This window comes from Nyctereutes procyonoides, unplaced genomic scaffold (assembly GCF_905146905.1).
Source record: "Nyctereutes procyonoides isolate TBG_1078 unplaced genomic scaffold, NYPRO_anot_genome, whole genome shotgun sequence".
In the NCBI taxonomy this organism is placed as follows: Eukaryota; Metazoa; Chordata; class Mammalia; order Carnivora; family Canidae; genus Nyctereutes; species Nyctereutes procyonoides.
The window spans coordinates 78982654-78996715 of NW_026575146.1; the positions used below are offsets into that span (position 1 = coordinate 78982654).

Consider the following 14062-nt stretch of genomic DNA (forward strand, 5'->3'; position numbering starts at 1 on the left):
GTTAAGTATCTTTCCATACTTTATGGGCTATTTATATTTCCTTTTCTGTGAAATAACTGTGTCTTTTGCCCATCTCCACAGGCATGAGCTGTCCCAACAACCTGAAAGAAAGGAGCTTGCTTTCTTCTGCTCCTTGACTTTCTGCTGACCCCATTTCAGCCACACTCCCCCAGCCCACCCTGATCTTTGCTACCACCTGAAACCTGAACACAAACACTTCTTTCTCCAGCCACACTCCTTGTTCTGCTCACTCTCTGCCTTATTGCGGTGACTCTGCTTGGCCGGGTATTTGGTTACTCTTCCAAAGAATGCCAACTCAACAGAAGGTCAAGTCTCCCTCCTATTGAAAGAACTGTGTTATTTTAATTTCTTATTTCACACTCATAATTTTCTGTTTTAGGCTTATAGGGAAGCATTTCAAGAACCACAGGATTATCAGGAACAGTTTCCTGATGTCTCATAAAGAATCAAGGTGAGGTTTGGCAGTCCAGAGTGGTGATTAAGAGCATGAAATCTAGAGTCAACACAAGCCCATGCCGCTCTACCCTGATCAGTCATGGAGCCCCAAATAACTCACTTCCATCTCTTTGGGTCTTGTTTAACTCATCTGCAACTGGGGGTGCAGGCTTGCTGTGAGGGCTTTAAAAAGATAATGCTCATAGGAAACTTCACACAGTAAGATAATAAGCTCACTGAATGCTATCATTATCAGCAATACAAGCATTTACATTTGAACCAAGAAGGCTTACCTCAGATTCTCACTTGGGAATGTTTTAGAACTATTGGAGGTGGCTGGTTTTTCAACTCCATGAATGTACTAAATGCCACTGAACTGTTTCCATTGAAAAGGTTCATTTTTTAATAAATATTTGTTGGGAGACTCCCTGGATGGCTCAGTGGTTTGGCGCCTGCCTTCAGCCAAGGGTGTGGTCCTGGGGTCCCAGGATCCAGTCCCATGTCCCCATGTCGGGCTCCCTGCATGAAGCCTCCTTCTCCCTCTGCCTGTTTCTCTGCCTCTCTCTCTCTCTCTCTCTCTCTGTGTGTGTGTGTGTGTGTCACTCATGAATAAATAAATAAAATCTTTAAAAATAAATAAATATTTGTTGATTTATTTTTTTAACTTACATATTTATTTATTTAAGCCATACATCCAATGTGGAGCTTGAACTCACAAACCCTAAGATCAAGAGTTGCATGTTTTACTGACTGAGCCAGCCAGGCACCCCTTCACTTCAATTAGAAAAAACATTCTCATTTGGGAGAGGTCATAGATTTCAGCTGCATTTGTGGGCATGAGCCAAGTTTTCCTGAGAGTTTTGGGTCAGGATAAGGGGTAGAAGACAGCAAGTTGACTGGTGAGGTTGACAGAGGGAGCAGGGGGTGTAGCAGTCACATATGTCTGTTCTGTCCCATCATCTCACAAGTCTAAATGTGGCTTGCCAGAGTCTCTCTGCCATGCCCTCTTTCATCCCCCACCTGTGAAACCCATCCTGCAAGACCCAGTTCAAATGACACCACCTCTAGGAAGCCCTCCCAATCCTCAATCCCAAGTACTCAATCATTACAAATAATTACTAATGAATACTAATGGGATCATTGAAGACTTCAGTTTATCAAGGTCTGCTGTCCCACTAGTCTAAGAAAGCCCTAGAAGGAGGGATTGTGCCCAGTTCCCACCATGTCTAAAGTGGAATTCATTATCTCCTTCCTCAAACTTGCTCCTGATCTGTGTCCCCAGACCAATAGACAACATTACCATCTACCCCCACACTGGGCTCCTCCCTCGCACAGCCAACACATAACCAAGTAAGAATAGGTTCTTCTTTCTGTATATTTTCCAAACCACGCCTCCTCCCCATGCTCATGGCCTGGTCCTCTGTGTCCTGGAGCCTATAGAAGCCACTTCTGTATCTTTGGACCTGCAGTCTCATCTCCAAAAATCTGAACAATCTCCCTGAAACTCAAATTTGAACATTTTGTTCTGCTGCCTAAGACCTTTCTGAGGCTCCCCATCATCTTAGGACAGCGTCTACACTCCCCACCAAGTCACATAAGGTCCAGCAGGTGACTCCTGCTGATGACTACAGCCTCATCATTGCCCAGCCCAGATCCTTCCAGCCTAACAGCACCTGACCATGCTCCCCTGCCTTGGCACTTGGATTCCTCTGCCCAGCATGCTCCCTCCCTAATCTCCCCCTCCTGCCTCAAAAACTCTTATTTAGTCCTCTAGTGGCTCATCCTGAACTTACAAGGTTGAAGCAAACGCCATTTCTGGGTCCCTACAGATGCTTGTGCCCCCATCCCCATCCTGATCCCTCTCTCTGATCCACCATCCCCATCCTGACCCCTCTGCCTAGGTCTCCATCCCTCTGATGCCTTTACCTGACCTGCCCTGACCTTTCTGCCTGTGTCCCTGTGCCCACGTCGACCTGTCTTCCCTGCCCTCCCCGACCCCTCTGTCGGTGCCTTCTCACACCAGCCCTGTACATCCTGAGCTTCACCAACTTGTGGCTACTCTTTCTCCCTGTGGAGTGAGAGCTTCATGAGGGCAGGGCCCAGGGTCACCCCTGTGTCCTCAGCATCCCTCAGCACAGGCTGGCATGGAATGACCAGTTGACTGAGCGTAGGTCAGATGACTGGCTTAAGTGTGTTGAAGGCTTAGGAGGCTGGGGGACACCGTGGGAGAGAGAATTTTCAGAGTGGATATTTGAGTTGATCCTCAGAATACTCTCAGGACACACCTATCACATGCAGGCCTTTTCTGTCTACTGTGACCTTTGAAAACTGAGAGAGGCAATATCCTGGAAAAAAGAAATACTTGATTTTTCTGGAGGGAAATGGAGCTGGGTCAGGATTGTGTTTGAAAGCAAACACAGGCACGAGCAGATTTCAGACACACATAGCGTGGCCCACATGCCTACATCTCATGCCAGAATGCACATGCAGGATGCCCAACCACACACATACATACATAGTCACCAGTACTACGTGCATACATACACATGTGAATGCACAGTCAGATGTCAGGGTGGACACACAGACACACATGCAGACGCCCTCCAACAGGCATACTGCAAAGCATGTACTCAGTTGCTCACAAACAGATACAGAGACTGGCGTGCATTCAGGCACACTGGCCTGCACACACGCACCCTGTCATAAGCTCACACAGGTGTACACGTCTAGACATAAACAGGTATGGATACCCTCTTGTGTGCGCACGCACACTCCACAAAGACAGGGGTGTTCATCAATACAGGTATCAACATGGACACGCTGATACATACGTGCGCTCAGACGGGCAGAGACCCCCAGCATGTGCCCAGAATGACACACATACACAGATGTATAAATAAGAAGAAACATGACACAGGCCTCCAGGAGAACCTGCTGCACACACTGGCATGAACAGAAAGATCCAGAAGCACACAAGAGGGCTGAAAGGCTGACTTGCAGGATGAACATGACAAGGGGAGACACAAAGATATGGGTGGACAAGGTGCTGTGCCCCCATCAACCCCCAAACAAGCTGAGGGTTTGCCCCTGACGCACCCTCCTCACACTCCACCGTCCCTCCAGGAGGCCACCTCTGAGGTCAAAGCTCCATTCGAAGCTCCAGGAGAAAGGCTCAGCTGTGCCCCAGAAGGAAGGGCAGGCAGATTCGCACAAGGCTTTCTCTCCCTTCCCCCTTTCCCAGAGGGGAAGTATTCAGAACTTCAGACCAGAGAACATAAAGTCCAGAAGGGGGTTTAGAGAACCGCTTCCTCATGTCCTTCATCCTGAAGATTAATAGGAATAGCTATTACTTATTGGCACTTACTGCCATGTACTTCACAGCCATTAACCCACTGACTCTTCCCATAATGGGGGAAGAGGCAGGTCCTGTCATTGGCCTCAGGAGGCTCAGAGATGAGGTGAGTTGTTCAAGGTTCCACTGCAAGAACGGATAAGGGATTCCAATCCACGCCTTAACTGTGCTCTTAACTGCTGTGCAACCTGCTGGTTGGGATTAGGGGAACTGACACTTGCCAGGCTTGTGCTAATAGTCCAGCCATGCTTTTCATGACAAACAGGAGTACCTGGGTGGCTCAGATGGTTAAGCATCTGCCTTCACCTCAGGTCATGATCCTGGGGTCCTAAGATTAGCCTCACATCAGCAGCTTCTCATTCTCCCTTGCCTCTGCTACTTTTGTATGTACGCTCTCTCTCAAGTAAATAAAATCTTAAAAAAAGAAAACAAACCAACAAACATTCCTAGCCAATGAACAAAATCAAAACAAAGCAAAGCAAAAACCACCAACAAACAACTTTTCTATCTCTGCTTTGTTCTCTGCCCTCTGTTTCCGCCCCAGAGGACTAAGGCTCAGCGGCAACATGCCAGTCTGAGTGCCAACCTCACCCACCTGCACTCATCCAAAGTTAGCTCTGGCATCTGAACAGGTGAGAGGAAGTTTTGACCATCAGATGCTGCCTCGTGCCTTATGGGGCCCACAGAAGATCAATCCAAGACCCACATGGTGCTTATGTCAGAGCCAGCTGGGACCAGCCTCAGGGCTACATGGTGCCACCCTTGTGACCCCCTGAAGTCAGCCCCAGTGGCTGCCAGGGCCTACCGTCAGACCCTCCTGGCACCAGGGCTGGCTCCGTTAGTGTTCTCTTGGTATCAAGCTCAGTGTCAACTGGCTTTCAATGCTAGTGTCTAGTGGGGGCCAGCTGATGCCAGCAGCAGAAGTTGCTAGCGCATCTCTGTGCACTAGCAACTATTTATTAGCACTTACTGCCATGTACTTCACAGGCATTAACCCACTGACTCCCACATGCCAATCCCATGCCACCCCTTGCTACACTTGGCCTCCACTTGGCCCTCACGGTGGGCTAGGCCAGTCAGTGGAGGTAGGAGAGGACAGGGTTCAAATCCCAGCTCCCTACCTGCCACCCGTGTGACCTCAAGCAAGTGCCAGTAGAGAGGCTTGCTCTTCTGAACAGCAAAAGGAAGATGATATGAACAAGCCCCACTGCTAGAAGGATTCCATGAGCTCACACATCCACACACTGGATCTTCACAATTAGTGCTCACCAAAGGATAGTGCCCTATTGTTAAGAAAGACGGTCACTGAGGAAGGACAGCAAGGCCACCATGTGTTCTCACTCCCACCCTCAGTCTCCAGGGCTTGGCTCTCTCCCCACTCAGTTTTCCCAAACCTCTCCCACTGTGGGTCCCTCTGTGTGCTGCCAGTAGCCCTGCCAAACCTGCAATCACCCCAAAGGGACCTCACACGCCCTCCCCCTCCACCTTCTCTTCTCAGGTACTCCCTTTCCACTGGCGGGGAAACCCAGCCCCAGAAAGGGGAGTAAGCATGCAGAGGAGACACAGGAGCCCCTGCCCACCCTCTGTTGTCTCTCCTCAGTATCCCACATACGAAATCGGGAACACTAGTAACCCCACTACTAACAACAACAATGGGAATGATGATCCTAGTGAGCTCCCCAGGGACCTGGGTAGAACCAGTGAGGTTTTCTGTAAATTACACCCCTTGAGACACTTGGGACTTTTGGGCACCGTACTGGTGGATGTCATTACCATTTCAAGTCTTGCTCAGTCCCTCTGCCACTCAGACCACAAGTTACTCTTCTTTACTAAGGGAAGTTCCACTTAAATGTGGCTCTGGACTTCTACCTCTTTCCCAATCACAGAGAGGCAGGGACACTGATCCTGACCTTGCTTTGAAGTCCTCTAGGGATTCTCTGTTCAAAGCAATGGCAGGGCAAAGCCTGGGGCAAGTGCTACTCTTTGATCCTGCCAGACTCCCATATACTCCTCCTCCCAGGAACCCTATCACAGCCAGGGGTCCTCCCTCATCACAAGACCCTCAAATCCAGTCCCTGGGATCTCTCATCCCATGGCCTTTAACCATACATCCCTCTTCCCTCAAAAAATCCCAAATCTACAACCATACATGCTGTCCCATTCCAACAAAAACCCAATTCTCTGGATTCTTGTCTCCAAAGATGCCCTAATCCATAATTTTTGGATCACTTCTCACTCTACCTCAAATCCAAAGTCCAGGAGTCTGAATCCATATTTCCAAAATCTTAAGAATCAGAATTTGCTTACTGCTTCACCCAAGTCTATAGACTTCAGGTGACCCTTCCTAAGGGCCCTTCCACTCTGTTAATCTCCCAGGTGTCCCATCCTTCTGACTTGCTGTCTTGTCCCAAACTCAGCTGTGAGTCCAGGGGTGGAGGTGGGGAGGCACTATATCTGGGAAATGAAATGGCACAATTAACAAACAGAACCAAAGTCCACCCTTCTCTCCCAGGTGTATAAAGGCAAACCACCCCAGCCAGCACCATCTGACTGTCCTGCCCAGTGCCACCATGGTGGTCTCAGGGATCCTTCTGGTGGCTTTGCTCACCTGCTTGACAGTAATGGTCTTGATGTCTGTCTGGAGGCAGTGGAAGCTCTTGGAGAAGCTCCCTCCAGGACCTACTCCATTGCCCTTCATCGGGAACTATCTGCAGCTGAACATACAGCAGATGTCTGATTCCTTCATGAAGGTGTCAGGACATAATGAATGGGCAGAATGGAGTGGGGCTGGGGGGCTTGCCTAATTGATCTGGGACTTTGTGGCAGGGGATGGGCAAGGTTGGGTCATTCTTAAGAAAGTAGAAATGTGCAGGTTGGGCGTCAGGGTCCTGGACAAGAAAGAGCAGATTTTGGGATGTCCAGCCCCTTGAGTAACAGAATGTGGGGGAATGCATGCAGTAGGTAAGGACTGCTCTCAGGGCCAGGTCCCAGTGGGGGGCCGCAGCCTCTAAGCACTCCCACCTCCATCAGATCAGCAAACGCTATGGCCCTGTGTTCACCATCCACCTGGGGCCTAGGCGTGTCGTGGTGCTGTGTGGATACGAGGCGGTGAAGGAAGCTCTGGTGGACCAGGCTGAAGAATTCAGTGGGCGAGGCGCACAGGCCACCTTTGACACTCTCTTCAAAGGCTATGGTGAGGGGGCTCTGGGTGAGGGCCCGTGGTCAGGCACACTTGATGCCTCAATTTCTCCACTCTTCTTCTGACTCGCCTGCCCAGAGCTATGGCCAAGTTCTACCTCTGCTCCCCTCTGTCCTGTTCTTGGTTATTGTGGCCTCTCCCTGGTCTTCTCTAGCTTGACTCAGGGTGTCTGTGTCTCTGCTCCTCCTGGTTCTCGGCCTATCTCCCTGTTCTCTCTCACCCATGCCTCTTCTTCCTCTGGGTTTGGGAGGACATCTTGCTTAAAACCTAGGTCATCCATCTCTGCGTCCTTTACTCTCTCCTGATTGTTTTCTTCCAACCTGGTCTCTAAATCTTTCAGTATTTCTCTAACTCTGACTTGTATTTCTCCTTGTCTCCCCACCAATTGCTCCCCAACCCATCTTTCCCTGCCTCTTGCTCTCTGACTACCTCTGTCCACCTCTGTCCACACCCCTACCCACATCCTCTCACCCCTATGCTCCCTCCCCAGGGGTGACGTTCAGCAACGGGGAGCGGGCCAAGCAGCTCAGGCGCTTCTCCATCACCACACTGCGGGACTTTGGAGTGGGAAAGCGCGGCATTGAAGAGCGCATCCAGGAGGAGGCAGGCTTCCTCATTGAGGCCCTCCGGGACACACGAGGTGAGTGAGCAGGAGGGAGAGAGAAGGAGGGCTACACTCACACAGGCATGTGCTTTCTCCTCCAGGAAGGGGACTGGATTGGGAGAAGGGATCCAGGCTCTGGGATCCTGTGCTAGAAGTTTGGCTCCTCACTCCAGGGCTCTCCCCCAATTCTCAGGCTGGCATCAGAGCACCCAGTTGATGCTTTCCAAAATTGCTGTCTCTCCCCACCCCCAACCCATTCCCCAGGTGCCTTCATCGATCCCACCTTCTTCCTGAGCCGAACAGTGTCCAATGTCATCAGCTCCATTGTTTTTGGGGATCGCTTTGACTATGAGGACAAAGAGTTCCTGTCATTGCTGCGTATGATGCTGGGGAGCTTCCAGTTCACAGCTACATCTATGGGGCAGGTAACCCATCTCAATCTGGCTCTACAACACTACTACTGCCAAATGCTCCCCCACGTGGAAAACATCTGCCCCAAACTGCATCCTCCTCTAGTAGGGTATTCTCAAAAACAGCCCCCATTCTTGGACAATTGAACGTTGCATCAGAACCCAGGACATGTGTCCAGGACCCAGTTTCCAAAGACACCTGGATATCTCAACAGTAGATCCTCCCCAAAAAAAGGAGGAGCAGGAAAATGAAGAGGGGAAGAAGGAGAAAGAGGAGGAAGAGAAGGAACAGGAGAAAGGGAAGGAGGAGAGGGAAGGAATAGGAAGAAGAGGAGTTGGAAGGGACAGTAAAGTGGAAATAGATGGAGGACGAGGAGAAGAGGAGAAGGAGGAGGAGGAGGAAGAGGACGAGGAGGGAAGGGGAAGAGGAGGAGGAAAGGAGGGAAGGGGGAGGAGGAGGAACAGAGGAAGAAGAAGAAAGAAGAAGAAGACCATCAGAGCCTGTAGACAAGAAACACATCCTCATACCAGCTCTCTCACCTGGGTAGGTGTTCTCATCCCGACCTAACCTTAATATCTAATATTGCTCCCTATTAAGATATTCCATCTTTCCGTCTGAGTACTTAGCACCTGGACAAATAAGCACCTCAGCCCATTTCCCGAACACCCAAACACCAGGTACTATAAAATCCAGCCCATTAAAATAATTTGATATTTACACAGATGTCCCACACTGGCCCACTAGAATAGCTAGTAAGTGCCACCTACAAGCCCAGATAAATATCTGAACATCATGACAGGTTCCAGTAATGATCCCCTAAATGTGTAAACACACCTGGGTAAACTGATCCCCAAACACTGAAAAAGTATCCCCCAATCCAGCTCACTCAAACACCTGCAGATATGCCCCCTATCAGCCCATATGAATAACTCACACACATGAACAGATGTCTCCATCCACATTTAAAACACCTGCACACCAGCCCCACTTAATACCTCAAACCTAGACAGAAGCCCTCAATTCAGATCCACTATGAATAATTGTCTCACACTTGTGAGATCATATGAATGCTTAAACAACTAGACATGTGTTTCCCATCAAATCTTGAATACTTGAAACCTGGATGTGTCCCAGTCCAACTCACCTACATTCTTTTTTTTAATGATTTATTTATTTATTTATTTATTTATTTATTTATTTATTTATTTATTTATTCATGATAGACAGAGAGAGAGAGAGAGAGAGAGAGAGAGGCAGAGACACAGGCAGAGGGAGAAGCAGGCTCCATGAGCCAGGAGCCCGACACGGGACTCCATCCCAGGACTCCAGGATCACGCCCGGGGCCAAAGGCAGGCGCTAAACCGCTGAGCCACGCAGGGATCCCCTCTCACCTACATTCTGAGACAGGAGCCCTCACACTGAACTCACATGAAAATGTATATATCTCCTCCGATCAAGCCTCATATATAACCTAAACACTTGGACAGGTGCCTTTAACCCACTGCCTTCCTTGCCCCAAGAAAGGTCCTGCTCCTATCAGGACCTACCCACTGACGCCTGTCCTTCCCGTCCTTTCTTCTCTCCCCATCCTCAGCTCTGTGAAATGTTTCATTCAGTTATAAAATACCTGCCAGGACCACAGCAACAGGCAATTAAGGAGCTGCAGGGTCTGGAAGACTTCATAACCAAGAAGGTGGAGCAGAACCAACGCACACTAGACCCCAACTCTCCTCGAGACTTCATTGACTCCTTCCTCATCCGCATGCAGGAGGTACAACCCAGCAGCATTCCTCTTTTGCGGACAGCCTGCAAAGCCAGGCAGAGGGAAACAGGCTGGGATGGGGAGAGCAGAGGCCCATTCTTATCATCCCCCTCATAACATCCTCACCATCCCAAGTGTAATAACCCTGGCTGCTCCATCTATGAGCACTTGCCCATGGGTAGGACCTGCATGTGAACCATTAAACAACACTTGTGTACCGTGTGCTTGATGTCTGCATCCCTCTCCTTCTAATATTCTTTACCATAAAACTGTGACACTGGGGCTGATGAGTAAAGGACAGATAGGGAGCCAGGTAAAGAATGTGGAAGGGTGTTTTGGGCAGAGCCAGCAGCCTGAACAAAGCCTTGGCTGGACTGAGGTCTTCTCCCCACCTCTGGTTTGGATCTAAGAGAGGTGGGTCCAGACGGAAAGATCCCGGAAGGGCTCTGAGGGCCCTGAGGGGAGTGGGTCTGGCCTGAAGCCCTCTCTCCCTGCAGGAGCAGAACAACCCTAACACGGAGTTTCACTTGAAGAACCTGGTGTTGACCACACTGAACCTCTTCTTTGCGGGCACTGAGACAGTCAGTACAACCCTGCGGTATGGCTTCTTGCTGCTCATGAAGCACCCAGATGTGGAGGGTAAGCCGGGGAAGGGGGGCAGGCAGTGCAACAGTGGCCACAGATCCCAACACTTCCTGAGTCCACTGTGATGTCCCCACCTTTCCCAGGGCCCAGGACCCTAAGGATGCTCTGTTATCCAGCTATAGGTGATATTCTGCTGATAAGCATCAGCTGAGTTTCACTCGCTGTGAAAATGTTGAAAATACCTGAACTGACTGGCAGATAGTTCCTGTGCCGAGCCAACTGTATGTTAGAGACCACATACAGCTTGAGACCAGGTGAATAGAATGCTTCACCAACAATGTTTATGGCCAAATCTGTTTTGAATGGTCTACATCCATGTTACAGATAGATATACATAATTGGACTATCATCCCCACCCTGAGACCCCCAGATAGCTAAACACTTTCCCCCTCCTCCCACAGCCAAAGTCCATGAGGAGATTGATCGGGTGATTGGCAAGAACCGTCAGCCCAAGTTTGAGGACCGGGCCAAGATGCCCTACACAGAGGCAGTGATCCATGAGATCCAAAGATTTGGAGACATAATCCCTTTGAGTCTGGCCCGCAGAGTCATCAAGGACACCAAGTTTCGGGAGTTTCTCCTCCCCAAGGTACTTTCCTGTCTGGCCTACAGGGACCTCCAGCCTGCTCCTTGTGACCTAGCATCTCCCATTCCCCTTAGAAGCTTCCCAGCCCCTGTCCCACTGTCTCAATCAAACACTCCCCCAACCACCATTTCCCTTCAACCCACCCACTCAGAGATTCTTGAATCCTTTATCTTCCTCAGAGCTCCTGCCACAGGGCATATGAACCCCATGTCCCCAAACTTTCTCTTTCAAAAGACATGAATCTATTTCTAGACCCCTCTCTCAAGGGCATGAATCTCATGTCCCCCAGACATCTCACCTAGAGAGGCACAAACTTGATATCTCTCAAACTTCCTGTCTCTGGGAGCATGAACCCATATCCTTTCAACTTCCTGCCTTGGAAGACATGAGCGGCACATCCCCCATACCTTCTGTCCTAAGAGACACAGAATCTGTGCTTTTCAAACTTCTCTTGTCAGGAGACATGAACCCCATGTCTGCCAAGCTTCCTTCTAAGCACCCACAATCCCACACCTCCCATTTCTCATCACCTAGGGCAGGCACTCCAATTGTACCTCCAACCTCCATGCGCTTTCAGCACACGATACCCCCACTCTACCTTATCAGATCCCTCTCTCCTCCTCACCAGGGCACCGAAGTGTTCCCTATGCTGGGCTCTGTGCTGAGAGATGCCAAGTTCTTCTCCAACCCCCAAGACTTCCACCCCCAGCACTTCCTGGATGAGAAGGGGCAGTTTAAGAAGAGTGATGCTTTTGTGCCCTTCTCCATTGGTAAGAGACCACTGTCTGCTGCCAAGCCACTGCTCCCACCAACAGGGCCTCCTTCATCCCAGCTCCCTCTCTAAGGTGCAGCCTGGTGTCTTTCTCCAGCTTGGAAGTCCCTCTCATGCTCTACCTTGCAGCCCATCAGTTGCAACCTCCAGAGCTACTTGAGCTCAAGCAAAAGGATAGGGGTGATCATACCCGTTTCAGAGAAGCAGAAAAATCAAAGCCCTTAGTGAATCAGAGATTTGTCCAGAGTCATTTACATTCTTCTTTAGGTTCCTTGGGTGGAGATGAGAGCCCAGCAGCCATATACTTGGATACTTGGAGGGAAGGGGCATCTAAATTTCCCATTGCTACAGACTGCTAGCTCACCCCCATCTCCTGTGCAAGGGAAACTGGTGCTCAGAGAGGATTAGAGATGTCTCTGAAAGTCTCTGAGGCCACGATATTGCAGCACCTCCTCCCTGGGTAATGCAGCTGGGGATGGACAGTGGGGCAAGAGGGCAGTGAGAGCAGGCCTTACCTCCAGCTCTCCCATTTTGTGTCTTCAGGAAAGCGATACTGTTTCGGAGAAGGCCTGGCTAGGATGGAGCTCTTTCTCTTCCTCACCACCATCTTGCAGAACTTCCGCTTCAAGTCCCTGCAGCTGCCCCAAGACATCGACGTGTCCCCCAAGCTCGTGGGCTTAGCCACCATCCCACGAAATTACACCATGAGCTTCCAGCCCCGCTGAACAAGGGCTTTGGGAGGGTAGGGCTGGTTGGGGGAGCAATGCAGAGGTAGGTACAGGGGCGTGGCTACTGAGTCTAGCGGGGTTATTGGAGGGTGGGGCTAGCAGGAGGGAGGTGGAGTAATGAAATAAGAGGGGCAGAGTGGGGATCCCTGGGTGGCGCAGCAGTTTGGCGCCTGCCTTTGGCCCAGGGCGCGATCCTGGAGACCCGGGATCGAATCCCACGTCGGGCTCCCGGTGCATGGAGCCTGCTTCTCCCTCTGCCTATGTCCCTGCCTCTCTCTCTGTGACTATCATAAATAAAAATTTTAAAAAAAGAGGGGCAGAGTGGATGGGAGAGGAAGAGGAAAGGAATGGGCTTTATTCACCTTGGAAAACATAGATTCTTCATCGGTGGGATGAGAGGAAGGGAAATTATTGAGCAAATATTCTCTGTCAGGTCCATGCAAAAGTGTTAACACATTTACTTCACCTAATGCTCACATGGCTATGCAACAGAAAACTGTTTATGCCCATTTTACAGGTGGCAAATCTTAAATAATTCGCAAGGAATCTACAACAATGACCAAAAAAAAAAAAAAACTCCTAATAAATGACTTTAGCAAAGTCACTAAACATACCAAAATTTTTTTGTGTGTTGTTGCTTTCTATACACTAGCAAGAACTCTATGAAATCAAAATTAACACAATACCATTTACAGTCACTCCAAAAAAATTAATATATGTAACTATCTAACAACACATGCACAGAATCTAACAACACATTCACAGAACTTAAATGCTGAAAGCTACATAACACTGAAGAAAGATCAAAATTTTTTTAAGATTTTATTTATTTATTCATGAGAGACAGACAGAGAGAGAGAGAGAGGCAGAGACACAGGCAGAGGGAGAAGCAGGCTCCATGCAAGGAGCCCAACATGGGACTCGAGCCCGGGGCCCCAGGATCACACCCTGGGCCGAAGGTAGGGCTAAACTGCTGAGCCACCCAGGGATCCCCAAAGGATCAAAATTTTTATATAGACAATCTGAATATCCATTGATAGATGAATGGATAAAGGAAATGTGTGTGTATGCAATATGCAATAGAATATTAGTCAGTCATAAGAGGGAAGAAAATCCTTGCATATGTGACAACATAAATGAAACTTAAGTATTTTATTGAGTGAAATAAGCCAATCAAAGAAGAACTAATAATATGTGAATCCACTTGTAGGGTGAATCTAAAATAGTCAAACTCATAGAAGCAGAGAGTAGAGTGGTGGTTGCCAGGGGCTGGAGGAAGGGGAAAAAGAGGCATTGGTCTTCAGTGGGAATAGTTTCTGTTGCCGAAGCTGAGTAAATTCTAGAAATCTGAGGCAGGACGTTGTGTCTATAGTTGGCAATACAGTAGACTTAATTTGTTAAGAAGGTAGTTCTGTTGAATGTTCTTTCCACAACTAAAAAAAAAGAAAAGAAAAAATCTAACAACAAAGTATAAACTAAAAAGCAGAAGGATTTACTGACACCCTAAAAAAGAGGATTAAAAGTCACCCCAGGGGCACCTGGGTGGC

At 49.1% G+C, this 14062-nt stretch overlaps 1 protein-coding gene across 1 annotated transcript; it reads left to right on the top strand.

Moving 5' to 3' along the window:
* Nucleotides 1-6369: 6369 nt before the first annotated feature.
* On the top strand, nt 6370-13380 carry LOC129499697 (cytochrome P450 2A13-like). The gene is made up of 9 exons (XM_055309545.1): nt 6370-6558; nt 6839-7001; nt 7498-7647; nt 7876-8036; nt 9617-9793; nt 10282-10423; nt 10831-11018; nt 11644-11785; nt 12331-13380. The coding sequence occupies exons 1-9, from the start codon at nt 6379-6381 to the stop codon at nt 12510-12512; spliced, it is 1485 nt and encodes a 494-aa protein (XP_055165520.1). The 5' UTR covers nt 6370-6378; the 3' UTR covers nt 12513-13380.
* Nucleotides 13381-14062: the final 682 nt, after the last annotated feature.

Bases quoted from the DNA above. Each gene is read 5' to 3' on its own strand.
- LOC129499697 (XM_055309545.1), top strand. From the start codon at position 6,379: ATGGTGGTCTCAGGGATCCTTCTGGTGGCTTTGCTCACCTGCTTGACA. The intron at 6,559-6,838 runs GTGTCAGGACAT...CACCTCCATCAG, and splicing joins TGTCTGATTCCTTCATGAAG to ATCAGCAAACGCTATGGCCC. The intron at 7,002-7,497 runs GTGAGGGGGCTC...CTCCCTCCCCAG, and splicing joins CACTCTCTTCAAAGGCTATG to GGGTGACGTTCAGCAACGGG.